This window comes from Agrilus planipennis, unplaced genomic scaffold (assembly GCF_000699045.2).
Source record: "Agrilus planipennis isolate EAB-ADULT unplaced genomic scaffold, Apla_2.0 scaffold120, whole genome shotgun sequence".
Lineage (NCBI taxonomy): Eukaryota > Metazoa > Arthropoda > Insecta > Coleoptera > Buprestidae > Agrilus > Agrilus planipennis.
Genome location: NW_020438891.1, coordinates 715,296 through 736,390, shown reverse-complemented (window position 1 = coordinate 736,390; position 21,095 = coordinate 715,296). Strand labels below are relative to the sequence as shown.

At 33.7% G+C, this 21,095-nt stretch overlaps 1 protein-coding gene across 1 annotated transcript in view; it reads right to left on the bottom strand.

The window, feature by feature from the left end:
- The window catches only part of LOC108742927 (bicaudal D-related protein homolog), a 108,750-nt gene that overhangs the window by 85,045 nt on the left and 2,610 nt on the right, over positions 1-21,095 (bottom strand). Inside the window, exon 2 of the mRNA XM_025981876.1 lies at positions 16,249-16,587. Coding sequence (XP_025837661.1) covers positions 16,249-16,461 — 213 coding nt within the window. The 5' untranslated portion in view covers positions 16,462-16,587. The remainder of the gene's footprint in view (positions 1-16,248; positions 16,588-21,095) is intronic.

The following is a 21,095-nucleotide window of genomic DNA, read 5'->3' as shown; positions in this document are numbered from 1 at the left end:
TAAGGTTATTCAAATTCACTAAATGGTTATCGAGGAAAAAATGAAAAATTAGCTGAAAATCTCGTTTTTACTTGATAATATAATGATAATATTTATAATTGTCTGAAATAAATGCAATTTTAAAGTTTTAATTATTATTTAAACATATTAGAAAGTTTTACGCTCATTATTAATAAAGATTAAAACTAAATATTTTTTTGTTTCGAAGTTGAAATCAAGGCATATTCACTGCCAAACGTCAGTTAAAAATTTTCCATATTATTCGTTATTTCTTATTTATATCAAAGTTTTTGGTCAAATTCCAAATTTTCTCTCAAACCGTATACTTTTTTCAGTATAGATAGTATTTATTTACCTCATGATATGCTGCAAAACCTAATTAATCACGAATTTCTAATTTTATGTACTCTAGTCTCCCATTGTATCTCCCGAACATCCTTAACTAGGTAAGTCACTGTTCTACCAGTAATACCTGCTTAAACGAATTAAACATCTTTGTTATTAAAAACTGAACTTTCTGGCCTTCATCATCTTCCAAACATCATCTACAAAACATCGTTTATTGTCATTTAAGTTCCTCTGCTTCAGTCAATTTCTTCAAACCATTAGTTAGCTCACTGCTAGAAAGCACGCTTGTATACTTCATTTACTTTCGCTAGCGATGTGCCCCTTCCAATGTCTTGGATGCGCGCTGGCAAAATCGCAGGGAGAAAAAAGCTCATTATACTCTCGACTCTTGTTCACTAAACATACTTTTTTATACAGCACCTTCCAAAAGTTTTGTTCAATCATGAATAGTAGTGCGAGTCGAAAACAAGCGTTAAAGCCTTTAATAGGCCTTCAAATCTAAATAAACATCTCGTTGATATTTTCAGTAGTAAATAGTATTAATAACAGCACATTTCAGCAATGCAATTGTAGTGGATAAAATGGTCAATTTTTCCGTGCAGTACTGTACGGATTATACGCTCGTCACCGGTTAAGTGTTTGGCCGAGAGTTGTCTCCTTCCTTTTCTGGCCTAGTGCTGTTCTCTTCTACTTTGCGCCGGTCAAACTAAAGGTCACATCGCTACAGAAACCAAACGAAGTATAACATGTGCGGGTCCAAGTTGCATTTCCGACCAGTTTTAATCGCCAAAGAGTTAGTAACCCTAATTCAACGATTTCAAGGAGGTAATTTCATTCCTCACTCTTTTATAGTAGAGAAAGAGTTCTAATATCTTTGAGGGGTAAGAAATAAAAAGTTTTAAAGTCCCTGGTAGTTTTTGCAAAGAGTTCTGCGAAAAACAATTTTACGCAAAAGTTGAAAATATGAGTATTTCACACCATTGGAATTCCTTTCTCACCGCAGAACTCCGGGATGTTGACCATTATTTACTAAAGTTTGAATAAAAAAGATATTTCTGATACAATTCTTCTAGAACTGGCCAAAACTCCGGCCAAATGATCAAATTTAGCGCAAAATGGGCGAATCTTATTGAGAGTTATCTAAACTACTGTCCAGAAATAAAAAATAAAGTAAAATTAATGATTTAGGATTGCCAACTTCCTGGGAATCTAGTTTTATGTTTTCTCATCTGAAGTTATATTCGACTATATCTTGACAACTTCACAGTGATTCAATGAGTCATTTCAATTCATTCATTTACAGTTTATTAATTTAATTAGTATTCACCGATTGCAATTCTGTTATTATAACTGTGAAAATTAGTAAATACACATTGAAATGTATTAGCTCATTTTTAGAATAAATTTTCTATAAAGTAATTACTTATACGCATACTATGTGACTTATCACTAGGGGGATATTCCTATGTTATAGTATATTTTCACTCAATTCCATAATATGTAAATAATATAGCCTTTATGGGCACAATTTAATTTTAATGACGACCGGATACATGAAATAAATAAGAGCAGTATGCAATAAAATGAGTATAAGTAACGTGAAGTTGAAGTCGACAAGATTTACATCAGTTTCAGAAAACATTCCGGTACGAATTCTTGTTTAAATCAAGTTCAATAAATCTAAATCTAATTAAATTACTGGTAACGCGATTCCACTAATCAGCTTATTACAGTCTATCTAACCTTGACTAATTTCCTGACTTTTTAAATCTCATTTTCCATCTATGAAAACTACAGATCGAAAAAGTGCCAATCGGATAAAAATTTTGTTGAGACCACTGATAAGGAACCATACAGAAAATTGTTCTACTTCCTATCGTTTCTATTTTTATGAAATCCTTTACGTGATTTACTACAGTCATTTGAACAAAATCGTGATAAAATGTGTTGAAAGATAAAAACTGCAATGCCAGACAAAGATAGGCATTAACTTTTTGTATCTCGCTGAAAGTAAAACAAAAATACTGGTATGGAAAGGAAGAAGAAGTAGGGAAAGAGCGAATATAAAGATAGGAGACGAAAAAGTAGAAGAAGTTGCCGATTTTAGGGATCTAGGAAGTCAGATAAGTCAGGACGGAAGGAGTAGTAAGGATATAAAGCAAAGGAAGGCGCTTCTATGCTCGCGAACGGTTAATTTAGAAATTCGAAAAAGGTTGTTAAAGGTGTATGTTTGGAGCACGGCACTGTTCGGGTGCGAAACATGGACAGTGGGCGCGAAAAAGAAAAGGTTAGAAGCGTTCGAAATGTGATGTTACAGGCGAATGATGAGGATACCGTGAATAAAGAAGGTTAGAAATGAATAGGTATTAGAAAAAGTAAGAGAACAGAGGACTCTACGGAAGTCAATAAGAAATAGGCGAGATAGGTTACTAAGACACCTTCTCAGGTATGAAGGTCTATTTAGACATATTAGAGGCAGAAACGGGAGTTAGAAGGGGTAGAGGTCGACCTAGATTAGATTACTGTTCGCAATAGTTAAGGATATGAGTTGTTCTAGTTTTAGGGAAATGCGAAGATTAGCTCAGGATAGGAAAGAGTGGAGGTGCGTGTTTAACCAGTCTTAGGATTGAAGACCTTATGATGATGAAAGTACAGAACATCTATGTACATCCTAACTAATATTATAAATGCAAGTGTGAGTTTGTTTGTTTGCTACCATTTAACTCCTTATCTACCCATGAAATTTTGTATGCACATTGTCAGTGGAACAGAAAAAGACATAGGGTACCTTTTATCCAGAAAAAAAATAGTGCTCCTGTGGGACAGAAAACTTGGTAATATGTGGTCATCGATGATCTTTGACATGAATTTAGAACATCAAACAGAGCGAAGCCGCTGGTAAAATCTATCATAAAATTTGGACATATGTTACCAGGGGTACAGACAAGGACATAGGGTACCTTTTATACAGAAAAAAAACCGTTCCCCAGGGATAGAAGAATTAATTTAGGACATCAACGCGAGCAAAGCCGTTCGTAAAAGCTATCATAACATTTGGACACACAAAAAAGGACATAGGGTGCCTTTTATACAGAAAAAAGGAGTGTTCCCTTGATCCTTGACACGTATTTAAGACCTATCATAAAAGGATACACACTGTCATAGGGTACTTTTCATCTAGAAAAAAATAGTGTTCCCGAATCTTGAATCTATTTAACATGTTCCATCAATACTACAACATGAACATACTATACGAATACACCATTAGTATGTTTAATTAAGGAGTGCTTTAATTCAATTTGAAAATTTCCGGTTTTCACAGCTGTCATGACTCAACGAAAATAAAAAAATGTATCCATTGACTTAACCGAGATGAACAACTGTTATGATCGACGATTTCGAAATGGAAAGTGAACCAGCGGCTAGCTAATTGTTATTTCATCTTGAGCGTACGAATTAAAACCATTTGTGTTGTTAAAGTTGTGTTGAAATGTTACAACAGTAGTAAGTAATAATAATAATAGCAACAAAAGGATTGCTTCCAATTTATTTACACTTTTGTGGTTGGTTATATATAATGGAAGCAACCCAAGGCGAGCATTGTTGAAATGGAAGAGAACGCCCAAGAATATTGTTGCTTGTGATGCAACACCAACTTAAGTGTTACACCTAATAACTGCATGTACTTATAATAAACTAGTAGAAAAGATAACTTTTTTATAATTGGAGTAACATAAACTCGGCCCTGTTACACAAAAGAACTAATGATATTAATTACTTCAATATTTATTTTTCAAAAAATATCTACTTCTTTCTGATATGTACAAATATATAATTTTTTTATAAGGATAAATAAACGCGTCTTCATAACCGCCTAAAATAGTCAAATTGTAGATGTAACCTGTATTTCCGGTTGAATTTGAATATTTCTCATTAAATTCAATTCCTCGTAGACTACGTAAGACTATGTTTATGTTGCAGATTTGAGCTGCAAGCAGAGCAGCGCTATAAGCCGTAAAAAGTCTATTCTAGAAACTATCTCACTGAAGCAATAAAAAAAGACAGTTTAATAGGAAATGCGGAACTTCCTATTTTCAAAGCAATTCTGGTAGAAATGCTATTAAGGAATGTCATGACAAATGTAGGCAAGGATATAACACCAGGATAAATAAATACGTATGCATAATGACAAAATAACCAAATTGTAGACATAACCTGTTTTTCTTTTAGCAGAATTTAAATATTTCTCAATAAAATCCATTCCTCGTAGACCACGTAAGAGTATGTTTATGTTTCAGATTTGAACTGCGAGCAAAGCAGCGCTATAAGCCATAAAATGCCTATTCTAGATTACTATTTAGCGAGTGTCGACTATCAAATTATATGAAATAGTTAACCATCAATATCACTACTCAGTCAATTTCCTCGTCTCAAAACAAATTAAAGAAGTAAAATCTTTGTTGGTACTTATGGTGACAACTAGACACTAGACGGTGGGGTCCAGTTAACTTGCAACTTTTTTATGGACTTGGTGGATCTAATCAACCACGACGATTGCAAAAAGCCTTTCACTGATTGTGAGTGTTAGTTAGCTGATTATAAATGCAGATAAGTAGACCGAAATATGAGACAGAATGTCGCATACACAGAAACAGTTACATAATATTCTATCATCTAGCACACGCGGCCGTAATTCGCAAATTAAATAAAAGGTTTTTTTAACAGGAGGCATGGACTACACATTATAGTACGTGTAGGTTTTCGATTATTGTGCCAATAAAATCGTTCGTGCGTAAAACAAGCGAGCTTTGACTTTTCCAAGTATCGTTTATGTCAACGGATAAATGGGACATTTACCTGCAAGAAAAAATGAAACGAAAAATAAAAATGAAAATGTAAAAGTTGAAGTGATTTGTTATTAATGAGGTTTAGGTACGAAACTAGCATACCAATATGTGTAAGATTTTAAGACAGAACAAAATATCATTAAGGAGATATAAAGCTCTATTCTATCGCCCAAGTTACGGTTAAATCAAAATATCATTGGAAGCAAATACCGCGGTTAATTGACTTACCGTACCTTTACTAATAAAAATATTTTAATTGACTATGAAAAGGGCTCTACAGCGGCTAATTAACTGAACCGTGACTTGACCGTTCCTTTTAGTACGAATACGCCATAAAAAATGTATGATACAATATATTTCTTGACTGTGACCGGACCGTGACTTGACTGATAGTATAAATCGGACTCAACTACGACTAATTGATTGGACCGTTACATGACCGTTTCATATCTATGTTGTAAATAGTACGATATAAATTGTATGTTACTATTATTTACTTTACTACGACCGGACCGTGGCTTGACCGCACTTTATCGTTGGTATGCACCGTGACTTGTCCGATAGTATAAATGGGACTCAACTACGACTAATTAGCTGGACCGTTACTTTATCGTTCCTTACCTACATTGTAAATAATACGATATAAAATGTATGTTTCTATAATTTACTTGACTACGACCGGACCGTGCCTTGACCGCACTTTATCGTTGGTATGCATAGGGCTCTACAGCGGATAATTAACTGAATCATGACTTGGCCGTTCCTTTTAGTACGAATGCGCCATAAAAAATGTATGATACAATATATTTCTTGACTGTGACCGGACCGTAACTTGACCGATAGTATAAATAGGACTCAACTACGACTAATTGATTGGACCGTTACTTGACCGTTCCATATCTATGTTGTAAATAGTACGATATAAATTGTATGTTACTATTATTTACTTGACTACGACCGGACCGTGGCTTGACCGCACTTGATCGTTGTTATGAAAAGGGCTCTACAGCGGCTAATTAACTGAACCGTGACTTGACCGATAGTATAAATGGGACTCAACTACGACTAATTAGCTGGACCATTACTTGATCGTTCCTTACCTATATTGTAAATAGTACGATATAAATTGTATGTTACTATAATTTACTTGACTACGACCGGACCGTGGCTTAACCGCACTTGATTGTTCGTATGAATAAGGCTCTACAGCGGTTAACTAACTGAACTGTGACTTGACCGTTCCTTTTAGTACGAATGCGCCATAAAAAATGTGATACAATATATTTCTTGACTGTGACCGGACCGTGACTTGACTGATAGTATAAATGGGACTCAACTACGACTAAATAACTGGACCGTCACTTGACCGTTACTTATCCATAATATGAATAGTACGATATAAAATGTGTTACTGTATATTACTTGATTACGACCGGACCGCGGCTTGACCGCACTTGATTGATGATTTGAATGGGGCTCTACAGCGGCTAATTGACTGAACCGTGACTTGACCGTTTCTTTTAGTACGAATGCACAATAAAAATTGTATGGTACAGTATATTTCTTTACTGTGACCGGACCGTGGTTTGACCGATAATATAAATGAGACCCAACTACCAATAATTGACTGGACCGTTACTTGACCGATTCTTACCTACAGTACGAATATTACCATATAAAATGTATGCTGTTTTTTACTTCGTTGTGATCGGACCGTGACTTTACTCATAGTATGAATGAGGTTACACCACAGCTAATTGGCTAGACCCTGACTTGACTGTTCCTTACAGTATAGATACTGCCACGTTAAATGCAGGCTACAAAATTTCACTTGACTGTGACCGGAACGTGACTTAACCGAACTTGACCCACAATATGAATTGAGCTATACTGCAGCTATTTGTGTGGATTGTGACTTCACCGTTTCTTATAGTATGAATACTGCCTACATTTTACTTGACTATAACTGAACCATGACTTGACCGGACTTGACCGATAGTATGAATGGGGCTTTACCGCGGCTAATTGACAGGAACAGCACTTGACCGTTCCTTATAAACTGCGACCAAACCGTGCCTTGGACCTTAGCATAAATAGCGCTCTACCGCTGCTAATTGAATGGATCGTGACTTGACCGTGACTTAACCTTTCCTTATAGGATGAATAGTGAATTTGTATTCTACAATATTTTACCTGACCATACCCGGACCGTGACTTATAGTATGAATCGGGCTTCTAAAGAAAAATACGATTTGGAATTTTTTAATTTTTTAATTAAAAAAAACAAAAGCTGACGCATTTATTTGTCTAAAATCGTGACCCACATCCAGTGGACGAAAAAACTTTGGATGTTATAAGTAACAAATTGAATTCCAAAAGGGCGAAGCCGCGGGCGCGCCTAATAACCAATATAATGAATTTACATTGTAATGTAGTTGATGGTTTATCGAAATTAAATAATCGTTAATAACTTAAATGTTGAATTAAATTGTTTACTTTACGTACTATACCTGTATGTCTGGTGCATCATACCCTGATAAAATCTAAAGTAGAAATCGGATTTAAAAGCATTTAATTTTTACACGTTTTATCTAAATGTTCTTTTTAATTAATTGCGTTGACGATCGTGCATATAAGATACCGCTTTGTATATTTGCTTTTTAATATAAAACGATAAGATAATATACTTCAACCTGAATAATATTCTGTTATGTACNGTTTTCAACAACAGTTAGACATTTAAAGAAACACTTTCGGCGATTTAAAGCCTCGCAACTGTTACTTCCTAATTCCAAAGACAAAAGAAACACTCACCGACGAATATACCTGAAGATATTGATGCACTGTGTTAAAAATATCCAAAAGTTCACAAATTATATGATAATAAGAGTAATAACAATAATGACGATGTTAAACCGAGTGAGATTGGTAAATAATAATAAGATAGGCACACATTCGTTTGGTTACATTAAAATTTTTTATTTTGTTATTGTTAGAGCAAATTTTTTAACACAATCTTTGTCAGATGATGCATTTAGAGTGAGCAAAATTACAAACTTTACTAATTTCTAAATTCCGTTCTATTCCCAGAATTGTAAACCTTAAAGCTTTCATACGAACAAAGGCTCTAGCACTAGAGTCATTACATCCGTCAATAATCAAGCATTTCGACCTCGAAAGCAAGTCTTTGTCTCTGCATGAACGCTCACTTTATCTTAATCTACACATCTACAGAGTTTTTATTGTTCGCAAAAAATACAGAACAGTGCTTCAAGAATTTTAATGCTCATTGTACGCACTAAAATTAGTATTTTTAACACATACAACTTTACTAGAAACTATTTTTTTTGTTATCAATCAATAGTTTCCGAGTAGAAACGGTTGCATAAAATTAGTTAGGAGGGTTTCCGGGGGAGTGGTTATCCCCAGTGCCGGATTAGCTACGAAGCAAGAGTAGCAAATGCTGCGGGCCCCATGCATTTAGGGGCCCCGCGCACCAACGTTTTCTGACCATAAAAAAGTATTATTTATATATTAGATTTAGTCACAACTCATAATTACTAAGAAGAAAATATTTCCATCAAAATGATCAACAATAATATTATTTTTCTATCTGTTGGTCATACCAAAATTCATGTTTCGCACCGCACTACACGCAGGTTGGCAATACTGCTAAACAAAACGGGGAATTCCCTAATATTTTCTCAATGAGAATCATGAGGCTCTGGAAATGCAGGTTTATAAGCTATTGATAAATAATTCTTCGTCGATATCAACAGCATTCTTTATAAATTTGCCCAAATTAAATCAAGAAAAGTTTGTTTGTAACAGTTTCGTTTTATTTAATACCATAAACTCGATAAGTACCTAACCTAAAATAGTCTAAGGGCCCCTTAATAGAATTTGCTACAGGTCCCGCGCTGGCTGAGTCCGGCACTGGTTATCCCCACGGGGTAAAACAACTATTCTACAAGGATAACAGGATACTAGATCATGAAATCCTTATTTTAGCATAGTCGAGAGGATTAGGTTAAGTTAGGTTAAGACGTAACTATGTAACTAACTTTGTATATATATACGTTTCATTTTATTTGCTATTTAATTCTAAATACTGTTCGCTTTTTAAGTTAAGTTTGGCATAATGGAGACTATAACGTCCTCCATTTTCATTTTTACATGGCGTCACTTCACTTCCGTTGTGAAAACTAATCATTATCAGGGTGCTCCATCTGGGGCAGCTTCGTCCATAACTCTGTTATTATACATTTAATAAAAAAAAAAAAATGATTTCATAAAAGTAGTCTGGAATCATATGGCGCATATACAGAAAATACTTTTAGTCATACAGGGTCTTCATCAGTTTCTTCTGGGCGCTACCTAACTTTGTTATTTATATTTTTGGTTTCTTTGCTTAAATTTAGGTAGCCTTTATTAATAGTTCCCTACACCTATCTCTATTAGTTTTTGCGATATTCAACTGAATTTGAAAAAAAACACGATTTCGGCTCTTTGAATGAGACCAAATAGCATCTAAACCATAAAAGCTTGGACAGTTCGTTGTAGCACGAATTACCGTATCTTTTTTGCTATGGACAAAATGTGTTTTATTATTCATCAATGCCAAATCAACCATGGTATCTATAAGATACCTTTCAGGGTTAATCAATAATTTTATCAGGTTATCAGCTATTTCCGATGAATACTTGATATTAGTCACGAGTTGTTATTGATCGGATATTGCACCTATAGCAGAATGTATAAAAAAGGACAATATCTACTTAATTTTTAAAAATATATATTACTATGCTTTGTATGTTACATCAAATTGGCATTTTGATGCTTAATGAATCAACCTAAATCTGCCCAATTCATAAATTCTTTTATGGCAACTTTTTATACTCCAATTAGTTTAATAATGTATCTACACAAAACTACATATGTATTTACTTAGTAATTAATGTTCATGTTTATCTGAAAACTGGGTTGCACTCAATCAAAATTATCTACTTTTCTCTGACATCAATAACCAATCGAAACTCCAAAAAACGCCACAAATTACGTATTTGCGTATGTTTTCTCAAGTGTGTATTGTGTCTGGACACATGTAAAATAAATGCAACTAAACCTTTTACACAATAATATTAATAGCATATTATGTGTCATATGTAGTCAGAACGGGTAGTAGCGATACAACAAATATAAATTAATTAGTGAGTTATTGATAAGTGTTAAATGCAAATATGCTCTATACTGCATTAAAGCTTAAGTAACAATTACTCATTAAATGCCCTAATTAACATAATAATAAAAAAATGTTTACTGCTACGGTGCAAGTTCGTGCTTACCTAACCTAACAAATTTGACAGATGTCTACTGTATCTCATTCTAAAAACATCTGCTTCGACAAACGACTATCACTTATCAAAACCTTCCTGTTCAAACGTTTATAACTGCAACAATACTGAATACAAATTATTATTTGAAACGTTTCCTACAGTAGCATATATTCGATTGTATCGTTAATTTGTGATGCTATGAAGTATTTTCAAAACCTAATTAAAGCGCATTTTCTGATTTTATTAAGAAATCGAAGCGGCTTTCGTAATTTTAATTGTAGAGGTCTAGAATATTGTATACTTTCTAATTAAAAGCAAGCGAGAAGGAGTTTCTTAAAACTGACGAAATCCCAGCACGTTCTAAGGTCGATTGAATCGTCTGTATCAGAAATATACAACAATTTGATTAAAAACAACAGAACGATAACGGAATTTTTAGAAATTAATTAAAAATTAAAGTAAAAATAAAATAAACTGTATATGTATTGAATTTCTTTATCAGTAAGTACCTACAGTCAGCGTGCAAACGTTTGAAGCATTCGCAACCATATAAAAACGAAATTTATAAGATTTATTACCGATAATCACACAATTGGGTAACAATAATTAAAAACGAATCGGATATTAAGCAAACTAATTAAGTTTGGTACGTATGTAGGCATCTGTATGTATATATATATATATATATATGTATACAAACAGTATCTGTATATATACAAACAATACATTTGTGTTCTATGTTAACAAACACGATGTGGCATTTTACTACTTCCTTATTTGCGAATTACACGAGTAAAACGAACGTATAAAAAAAGAAAAACAAAATGCTCAGTTTCACTACTTTGTATACAAGTTGAATTACAAACGCATTACAATTTTAGGCGGCCAAATACTTTCTAAAACAATTAAGCCGAACAATACGAGGTGTGCGCACAGGGACAATCAAAGTGTGTACAATAAGACAGTACTTAAAAGTTAAAACATCCTCCAACTTCTTTTAACTTTTCTACAAATGTACGAGCAGTTTTATTAAGCTACAGTTTATGTAACATTATGAACAAGTCGCATGGCTACGAAATCAGGATTCTATAGTATAACTTGCCGAGAATTTTGAAAAAATCGTTTTAAACATGCTGACAACAAAAACATACGTAAGAAAGAATGCGAAAGAGATCGAAAATTAGCAACTTACTTTCTTGCGATTTATTTTACAACATTTTACCAGTTTCATTATTTGTAGTTAGAGGACTTTTTTCGTGAAAAATTTTAATTTCTATCATTTTTATTGTAAATTTTTCTTCGTATATATTATACTATTCGAAAAAAACAGGAGAAACTGAGTTTTGGAATGGTTTTAGTAAGTTTTTTATCCCTTGTCAGGGACGGCAGCACCCTTTCTTACATTATTACAGTGGAATTCGTTTATTATAACTCCGCCTATATTGACCAACCGCTTAATATGAAGTAATTGCAGTGTTAAGTTTGGTTTTCATATTAATTTCTCTATAGGAAAGTTTGGTTGTAATGATTCCGTTTAAAATGATATATCGTTTGTTATGACTGATTCTCAAGAAATCATATCCGGTTATAGTGACCCAAATGATTAATAATAACATTTTCGCTTATTTTTCTGACCCTTTTTATGTATATTGATATTACAATTCATCGTTCTTTTTCTTTTTCTGTTAATAAATATATACAATTTGTAGTTTTTCTCTCTATTAAATTAAATAACTAACCAAAATGGAAAGTTGTTTATTTTCTAACACTATTCTTTGTATAACGCCCGCTTAGTATAACGTGTTCGTCATTTCCCTTCGCTGTCATTATAACCGGATTCTACTGTATTTGTTTATAGCATCTTTAAACAAGCGACTGGATTACTATTACGATACAGGACCCCAATAATTGTTGAAAAACCTTAACCAAAGCTGCCCTTCAAAACCCAGTTCTCTACACCAAATATACTCCGAAATATTAATGTGAAAATTCATTTTCAGTTTTCCATCCGCAACAAACTACGTCAGGTTAATGAGGGAAAATTTTTTCGATTACCGGCGGAGGTTGTGACAACAGCAACAAAAATTTTCCCTCATTAGCCTGAGATAGTTTGCAGTGGACGGAAAATTGAAAACGGATTTTCACTTTAATATTTCATATTAAACCACTATTAATAATTAAAAAATGTCACCGAATACTACACTGAAAATTTGTTATCAAATCTGTTCATCTTAAATTGTATTTATACAGTAACCAATCAGAAAAACATCGAAAAACCGGGAAAACATAAATTCCATTCTGTGTCAGTATTTTACTGTACCTAAATTCCGTTCGGACAATTTTTATTACTATACGTAAATTGCGTCACTTAATAAGGATGATAAATGTAATGGAACGATTTCAAAAACTTACACGCGCTACGGGTCTTCATTAGAACAGAAATTATCAAATAAAGAATATTTATATAAACAACCGAAGAATGTTTATCTTTAATAACTTTGATAAGGTTACTGTAGGAAAAGACAACACGAACGAAGTGAATGTCCTTTATTTTTGCTTACAGAAATATAAATATGTTACGGTTAATATGCTTATTTGATTAGTTTGTAGACAGGCTGAATATTGGATAGAATGCAAACTATCCAAATGTCTGACTTGACTTGACGGTAGGAGAAGACAACACTTACAAAGTTTTATGAAATACATGGCACGAAGTGAGTATTGTCTTCTTTTAGGGTAACCTTCTGATCCTAACATATGTATACTTAATATATCAGTCAAACCAAATATTTGGGCAGTTTGTATACTATCCAATATCCAACTAGTTTACAAACTAAGCACTCCAATAGATATTGGTACATATTTAAATACGAACAGAATTTACGTATGACAATGAAAATCCTTCGGGAAGAATTTAGATACTGCTAGGAGGTCGCTGGGGTATTTTGGACGGACTGTAGATATTTCACAATGTAAAATACTAAAAAAAGAAATATTCCTGGTCAAAAAGTTTGTGTAAGAAACAAAAGAAACTGGATTTTCTATCACTTTCAGACCATTTCACAAACTTCTACAATATAAAATTACCTTTTGTACTATCAAAAATCGATCATCTATTGTTTTTGAGATCTTTTGACCAGAAACATGGTAAATTGGTTTAAAAACTCATAATAAAATTGCCTTAGGTTGAAATTGTATTAAGCATATAATGAAGTGCATAGTATACTACTAAAATTTTAATGAAATCGATGATATTACCGATTTCGAAATGTAGTACATTGGTAAATGTGTACGTGGGTGGTCACCGCCAACTTCAAAACAATCGGCTATGGGAGTAGCTACTGATGGCATATAAAAATAAATAAAAACAATGATAATAAGAGTAATAACAATAATGACGATGTTAAACCGAGTGAGATTGGTAAATAATAATAAGATAGGCACACATTCGTTTGGTTACTGAACAATAGTGAGAGTTGGCATGCAGAATCGACCATATCTTGCAACTGGTTTATTCTAAGTGCATACATAATAAGCGTGATGCGTGTTTGTAAGGAAGAAGACAATGCTTCAGGTTATCCTACGACTTCGCATCGCGGTAGGCTAACGATAAGCAAGCAGGCACGATATTCAAGGGAGCAAGCACTTAATGAGGACGATCGAATTGCATTCCAGCTGATTAAACAGCAACAACAGATGCTTTGACCGATGGCCGACGAGTTCAGTAATTGTACTTTCGATAAATAAAATATTCGTTACTATTTTAATGTCTTCTCATGCAATCCTACAAACGCAGCGGTAAAAGCCATCTACCACCATCAACTTCTTTGTTCTAGTCATGTAGATTTATATGGATTATCGTAGAAACAAATCAGAGTCTAGCCGAAGGAATTGTGGCCTTCGGGTTAACTCTGACTTGTTTTTGCAATAATTCTTATAAATCTGCTTGATTGATAAGGAATTGTGGCCTTAAGCTATCGTATCAGTTGGGATCCGTCAAATGGGAGGAGCCTAAAAACATGGCGCCGATTAGGGAAAAATTATCGTAGTTCCTATAGTGTACCGTGCAATTTCCAAGTTTTTAAATTACGATAAAATGATAAGTATTGACACAATATGTGATTGGGCTGACACAAAGCCTCGGAAAGGAAATTTCGTTGAAGGTGAGCGTGTTTTTAATGCCAATCACATTATAAAATTCGGAAATAACAAATCCGGAAGCTAGCCTTCAAATTCCGTCAAGTTTACTGCCTACTTTTTACAAACTTCGGATTTAAAAAGTGATTCACGTTATATAATTGGTGAAGTGATTCTGGGTGATTTAAGCAATATCATACCAATGACTTGCACGTGCAAACCCGATTTAAGAGAACGTTGCAAACACATTATTGCAACTTTGTTGTGTTGCAGCAGGTAGATTCTTAATCTCAAAATACTTATATCGTATCATTAGAATTGTGTTAAATCAATTACACAGGAATAAATAATTTCTCACTTTATAATTTTAGTATGATTCTAGTTTTCTCTAAAACTAGATCAACCCACATCCTTAACTATTTGCGAACAGTAATCTAATTTAGGTCGACCTCTACCTCTCCTAACTTCCGTTTCTGTCTCTAATATGTATCTGACTAGACCTTCATGTCTAAGAATATGTCAAACAGTAGGTATTGGTTGGGCAATACTTCGTTGCCCAGAATTAGACTTAACTTAGCAAAACGTTAATGTACCAAACTTTGGCACTTTAACATTGGCAGAACATTGGTCCAATATAACCAACAAACCAATATTTAGTTTTAAACTATTAGTGCAGGTTTGGGCCTATTGTCAACTCCGATATTTCCTACATGAGGTCTTCAGACGAAAACAAATATAGATGAGCTCAGTATTTCGACAATCGGTTTTAATCGCGGAAATTTCATATGCCTAGCATTTTCAAGATATGGTGCAAATTAATTTTATCAAAATCGGCTAAATAGTAACTGAGACATAACCTAAAAGCTGCACACTCTCCGCATGAGCTTTAAACTAGAACAAATCTGGGGAAAACCGAACGAAGAACAACCCTGCGTGTTATTTTTGACCATAAAAGTACCAAATACTTCTATCCATATATTTACGTTATTTAGCCAGTAGATGTACAAACGTATGTACACATAACAATAATTATGCATTTATTTAAATAATGTTTTCGATTAAAGTTACCCGTTGCCATTACCGCTTCCGTCCCATGTTGCGTGCGCAACATCCGTCCCATGCTAAGAGGAGTATGTACTACTTCAAAAATAATTTAAGTAGTCATTGTTTCAAAAAAAAACAAGCTAATTGTTATGGATAAAATTCAGCTATTAAATCTATTACAAATTGCTTCTATTTTAGTATTCTAAAGTAATTGTCATACACACCCACACACAAAGGGTGTTGCACATAACCTTATTTTATAGTGGAACTTATTCTTAATATCACAATTAAGTTATACTTGTGTTTTAGGGATTACAGTAGGTACATGTACAACATTCATTGTTTAATTAGGCGGTTAGTAATATGATAATTGTTTGTATATTATATCTTTCATGATACCCTGTACGAAAAATTGATTTTAATAATAAATAATAGTAAAACGAAATGATGCAATACTCAATAAAGAGAAGAAAAACTCATGTTTATTATTATCATCAGCAAGTAAGTTTTATTAAAATGTCGAATAAAAAACTCACCTCTATTTTTTTGTTGTATTCGTCTAAAAGTGTTTCCTGTTGTTTTTTCAACTTTTCATTTTCCTCTAGCAGAGCTTTTCCCAGTTCAGCGGCTAAAACTAAATCGTTTTCCTTTTGTTGCAGTTGAGTCCAGAGATCTTGGCCCTCGGCGTTTTGGCTTTGTATGGCACTACGATTTTCCATTTCAATTATGTACTCCTCGAGAGTTGGCATGTCTTTAAGAATTTACCGACCCGATAATCACTAGACGGATTGCACAATTTAAACACTTAACACCCGATTTAGCACGCATTGTTCAACTTTTTCCAATGAACAAATGTAGAAACGAAAATGAGAAACCTGGAACAAAATTGCACATTGAAAACGTTCTTTTTAACAAATTAACCTACAGTTAATTGTACTTGGAAACAGAAAAAGGATCAATATATGACATATTAAATACTGAAATCGTATTTGTAATAATTAAAAATGAATACTTGTACTAGTAGCAGGAAATACCCACTAGATGGCGATACACTGCCTGCATATGGATATTACATCAACTCGCTTTTTAAGAGTTTTCCAAACCATGGCCAGAAGTCCAGACAAAGTTTTCAAAAGGTTTTGAAAAAACGTCAAATTTGAAATTTGGTATTTGTGGTCATCAAAACTACCTTTAGCTCTTTAGCTTTGCATATTCCAAAATATAAATAAAATGGAAGCGGTATTGATGGTATAAACGTTAAAAAAAATTAAACAAAAATTCGGTATGTAAGCGATGGAAAAATAGGATCAAAATTAATACACAAATAGGATGTACTTATATCTATATATATTATAAATATTAAGGTTCTAAAATAATTTCGTTTTTACTGAAAATGCACAAGGACGTGATTTTGTAAATCATCCTGTTGATGATAAATTATCCCATTATTAGTCAAATAAATTTAATTCATTAACCTCTGCTTTACCGGTACCATGAGATCACCTTCCTCTAACAGAATTATGATCACCAACGAAATTTTAACCTTCGCTTTCAATATTAATCACCGTGAAGAGGCACTCTATGCCATATGCCGATGTCTCTTCATGTTTAGCTCGTTTTATAGCAAATGAAAACCATTTGACGTAACATATTATATTACTAANGTTTGTATAAAGAGCAACAGGCAGTTATAGAGCTGGATCGGCAACGTAGAGCAGTAAATATTAAGGATTATACACTGTCACCGATATTTTTAAATCTATACATCGAAGACGCGATCAACATCATTAGAGAGGTATTAGAAAGAATAGGAGAATAGAGCACATTTTTTATAAACTTTGTTAATCAACAAATATCCCCACACTAACAGCGAGTCTCCCTACCTTATTTATGCTTAAATCCATGTGCTTTTAGTCAGTAGACAAAACCAAGATGAACTAATATAGGTAGTTTAGAATGATATGGGTCTTCAGATGCGTGAGAGGCGGGCCTTATCGTATTCGTATTATACATTTGGAAAATATTGACTTGGTTATTATTCTAACTATGTGCCTCGCAATGTAATCACGGATGAAGTTAGATAAACTGTAGAAATGTAGATATCAATTACAGGGCGGATAAATGAACAAACTAAGGTTAAAATTCATGACATTCTACATTACCTCTACCTTTAATTGATATCACTCACACACAAATACAGTATATAAGCAAAATGTTCGTCTAAAAGTACTAGGAAGTGCAGTGGACCGTACAGCCGATCATCCCGCACTCTTTTTTAACTGAAAATGATCTAAACATAACCCATTTTAATTTTTTTTTCATTTAATTGTACTGTAATTTTGAATTAGCAAACTATGTGTCTTCCCCACTATTTATTTATAACTAAACATTTCAAGCATTTTTAATGTTTAGATAATTGTATATTTAATTTTTTTATATCAAACTATAAAAATAAATAGAATTAGAACGATAATTTCACTTCTGTTTTGGACTTACAATTAGTTTGTCTTAATTATGATTGTACTCCAATAATTTATTTCTAATACCTAAATTAAATATGCGACTTTCATTTAATAATAACGACTGTATAGGAGCACCAGATACATATCCTATACAGTGAAAACGGAAGTGTTTCCTTATTGATTGAGAAGTTCTATATAGTAAAACATATTTGCTATTTTATTACCTAGATAATATCAGTGAAAATGGTACACAATACATTTATATATTTAAAAAAAAAAAAATGCAAAATGGCTTCATATCCCAACGTACTGTGAAACTATTGAGAGATCACGCCTACGTCATCGACATAGTCTGCATGAAACAATCTAAAAAGTATTGTCAAGAGCGCATTACGAGGGTGGATTGATAAGTTTCCGGCCTAACCAAGAGATGACGCCACTAGGCCTACCTTGAGGTGACATTCTATAGTACCATCCTTGGATAGCTTGTAGCTATAGTTTCAGCCCGATCTCCTTGCTAGTGTAGGTTTGACAGCACGCTGAACAAGACGCCTCTGTGGTTTTCGTAAAAATGGAAAAGCAGGAAAATCGTGCTGTCATCAAATACTTTTATTTGAAGGGGTTAACGCCGAAGGAAATTAAAAAAGAGATGGACTCAACACTGGGGACATCCTCCCCGTCATATTCAACCGTTAAGCAGTGGGTTTCCGAGTTTAAAAAGGGTCGTGTGAGCACCTCTGATGGGCCTCGCTCAGGACGCCCCGTTGAGGTCACAACTCCAGATATGATCGAAAAAATTCATCAAATAGTGCTGGGAGACCGCAGATTGAAAGTGCGTGAGATAGCTGAGACCTGTAAGATGTCATATGAACGTGTGCAACATATTTTGCACCAACATTTGCATATGGAAAAGCTCTGTGCAAGATGGGTGCCGCGTTTGCTAACAGTCGACCAAAAATTGATTCGAAAAAACATTTCTACCGCAAATTTGTCATTGTATAAGCGTAATCCAAGCGAATTTTTGCGTCGATTCGTAACCGTTGACGAAACGTGGGTCCACCACTACACTCCTGAAACCAAAGAACAGTCTAAACAGTGGATTGGACCAGGGGAACCAACTCCAAAGAAGGCAAAAACAATTTTTTCGGCGAACAAGGTTATGGCTACTGTTTTTTGGGATGCAAGAGGTATTATATACATTGATTACCTTGCAAAGGGTAATACTATCACTGGTCAATACTACGCAGACTTATTGCAACGTTTGAGCCACGAGGTGAAAATTAAACGACCTCATCTGGCGAAGAAAAAAATCTTGTTTCATCACGATAACGCACCAGCGCACACGTCAATCGTTGCGACGGCTAAAATCAACGATCTAAAGTTTGAATTGATGCCGCACCCTCCTTACTCTCCAGACCTAGCCCCGAGTGACTATTTTCTGTTCCCTAATCTCAAAAAATGGCTTGGCGGTAAGAGATTTGCGGACAATGAAGAAGTAATCGAAGCTGTAAATGGTTATTTTGAGGAGCTTGACGAATCAGTCTATAGAGATGGCATTAATAGACTGGAACACCGCTATGAGAAATGTATCAGCCTTGGAGGAGATTATGTTGAGAAATAAAAAAAAAAATTTTTAAAAACCTTGTTTTTCTTGGTCAGGCCGGAAACTTATCAATCCACCCTCGTAAAATACGACATAAACCGTACTCTAAAATTGTTTTAGTTTTACGTGTTGTATAAATTTTAGTTAAAGTCAAAGCAGAACCAATATAACTACAATTTGAATGATAAAATTAAGCGTCCACATTCATAACAATAAAGATAAGAATAAAATCCATAGTCTTTTTAATTGATTGCTTTTGTTATTGTCGACTTTTTATTTTCATTTTATATCAAGTTTTTTTGTGTTTTTGTTTCAGTAATACAGATAATAAATGTTTAATCTACACAGTACATACCTGTATTAAGAATGATAAAAGCAATGGAAATTTATAACACCTGCACTACAAAGTTTTTTTTAACAAAACGGTTGATTTTCTAAATTTTTGAAAGCAAATCAAATAGTTGAATAAACGTAGGTTTTTAGTAAAAATTGATGAAGAATTAGCTAACATTTACAGATATATAGTACAATAGATACCAACAAAAAAAATGTTATTTAGAGCGTCTTTGTCTACGTTTTTTTTTGCAAATCAGTATTTTGAATTTAACTTGGACGAGGAAGAGAAGAACTCAACAGTGTTTTTCATATTTAAAGTTTTGCTTTACATCAATTTTCAAAGTATCTGTAGGAAAAATCACGTAAAAATTAATTATTACCTTTAGCTGACATTAATTACAACCCTAATGCAAGTAACTTAACTAATCCTGGTTGGATCATAAGACTCCTGATTTTAACCACGGCTAAAATTAAATATAAATTTTTATTCTCTATTTTTTGAGTGATAAAAGATAAGGTACCTGACTTATGTAGATCGCAGAGTACCTATATGTTTATATTTCTTTGTAAACAACTTCTACGGAGTCAGATTGAGTTTTTAGTTTTCATTTTAGTCCAGGTAAAGCGACTTACTGGTTCCTTAAGTTGTTTGCAGGAACGTAGCTGCGAATGGACCCAGATAGGCCAAGGTGCATACATTAAAAGCTCTGGTTCATTACCTGGTCCACTTTGAATATCAAACTGTAAGCATTCAGCTTCACATAATCCAAAACGTTTTACAGAATGCAAAACTGCGCACATTCCTATTTAATGATGCATAGGTATCTAAGTATTACTCTATCCAGTTCAGGAGTTTTTCCGATTTAATTTTTGCTAAATTATTTACTCGGGAAAATTTCACTTCGGTGAAAAATATCGTACGTATTAGGGACCAAGGGAGAAAATTGATATGCGCTTTGGGATACTTTTCTTTTTTATCAGG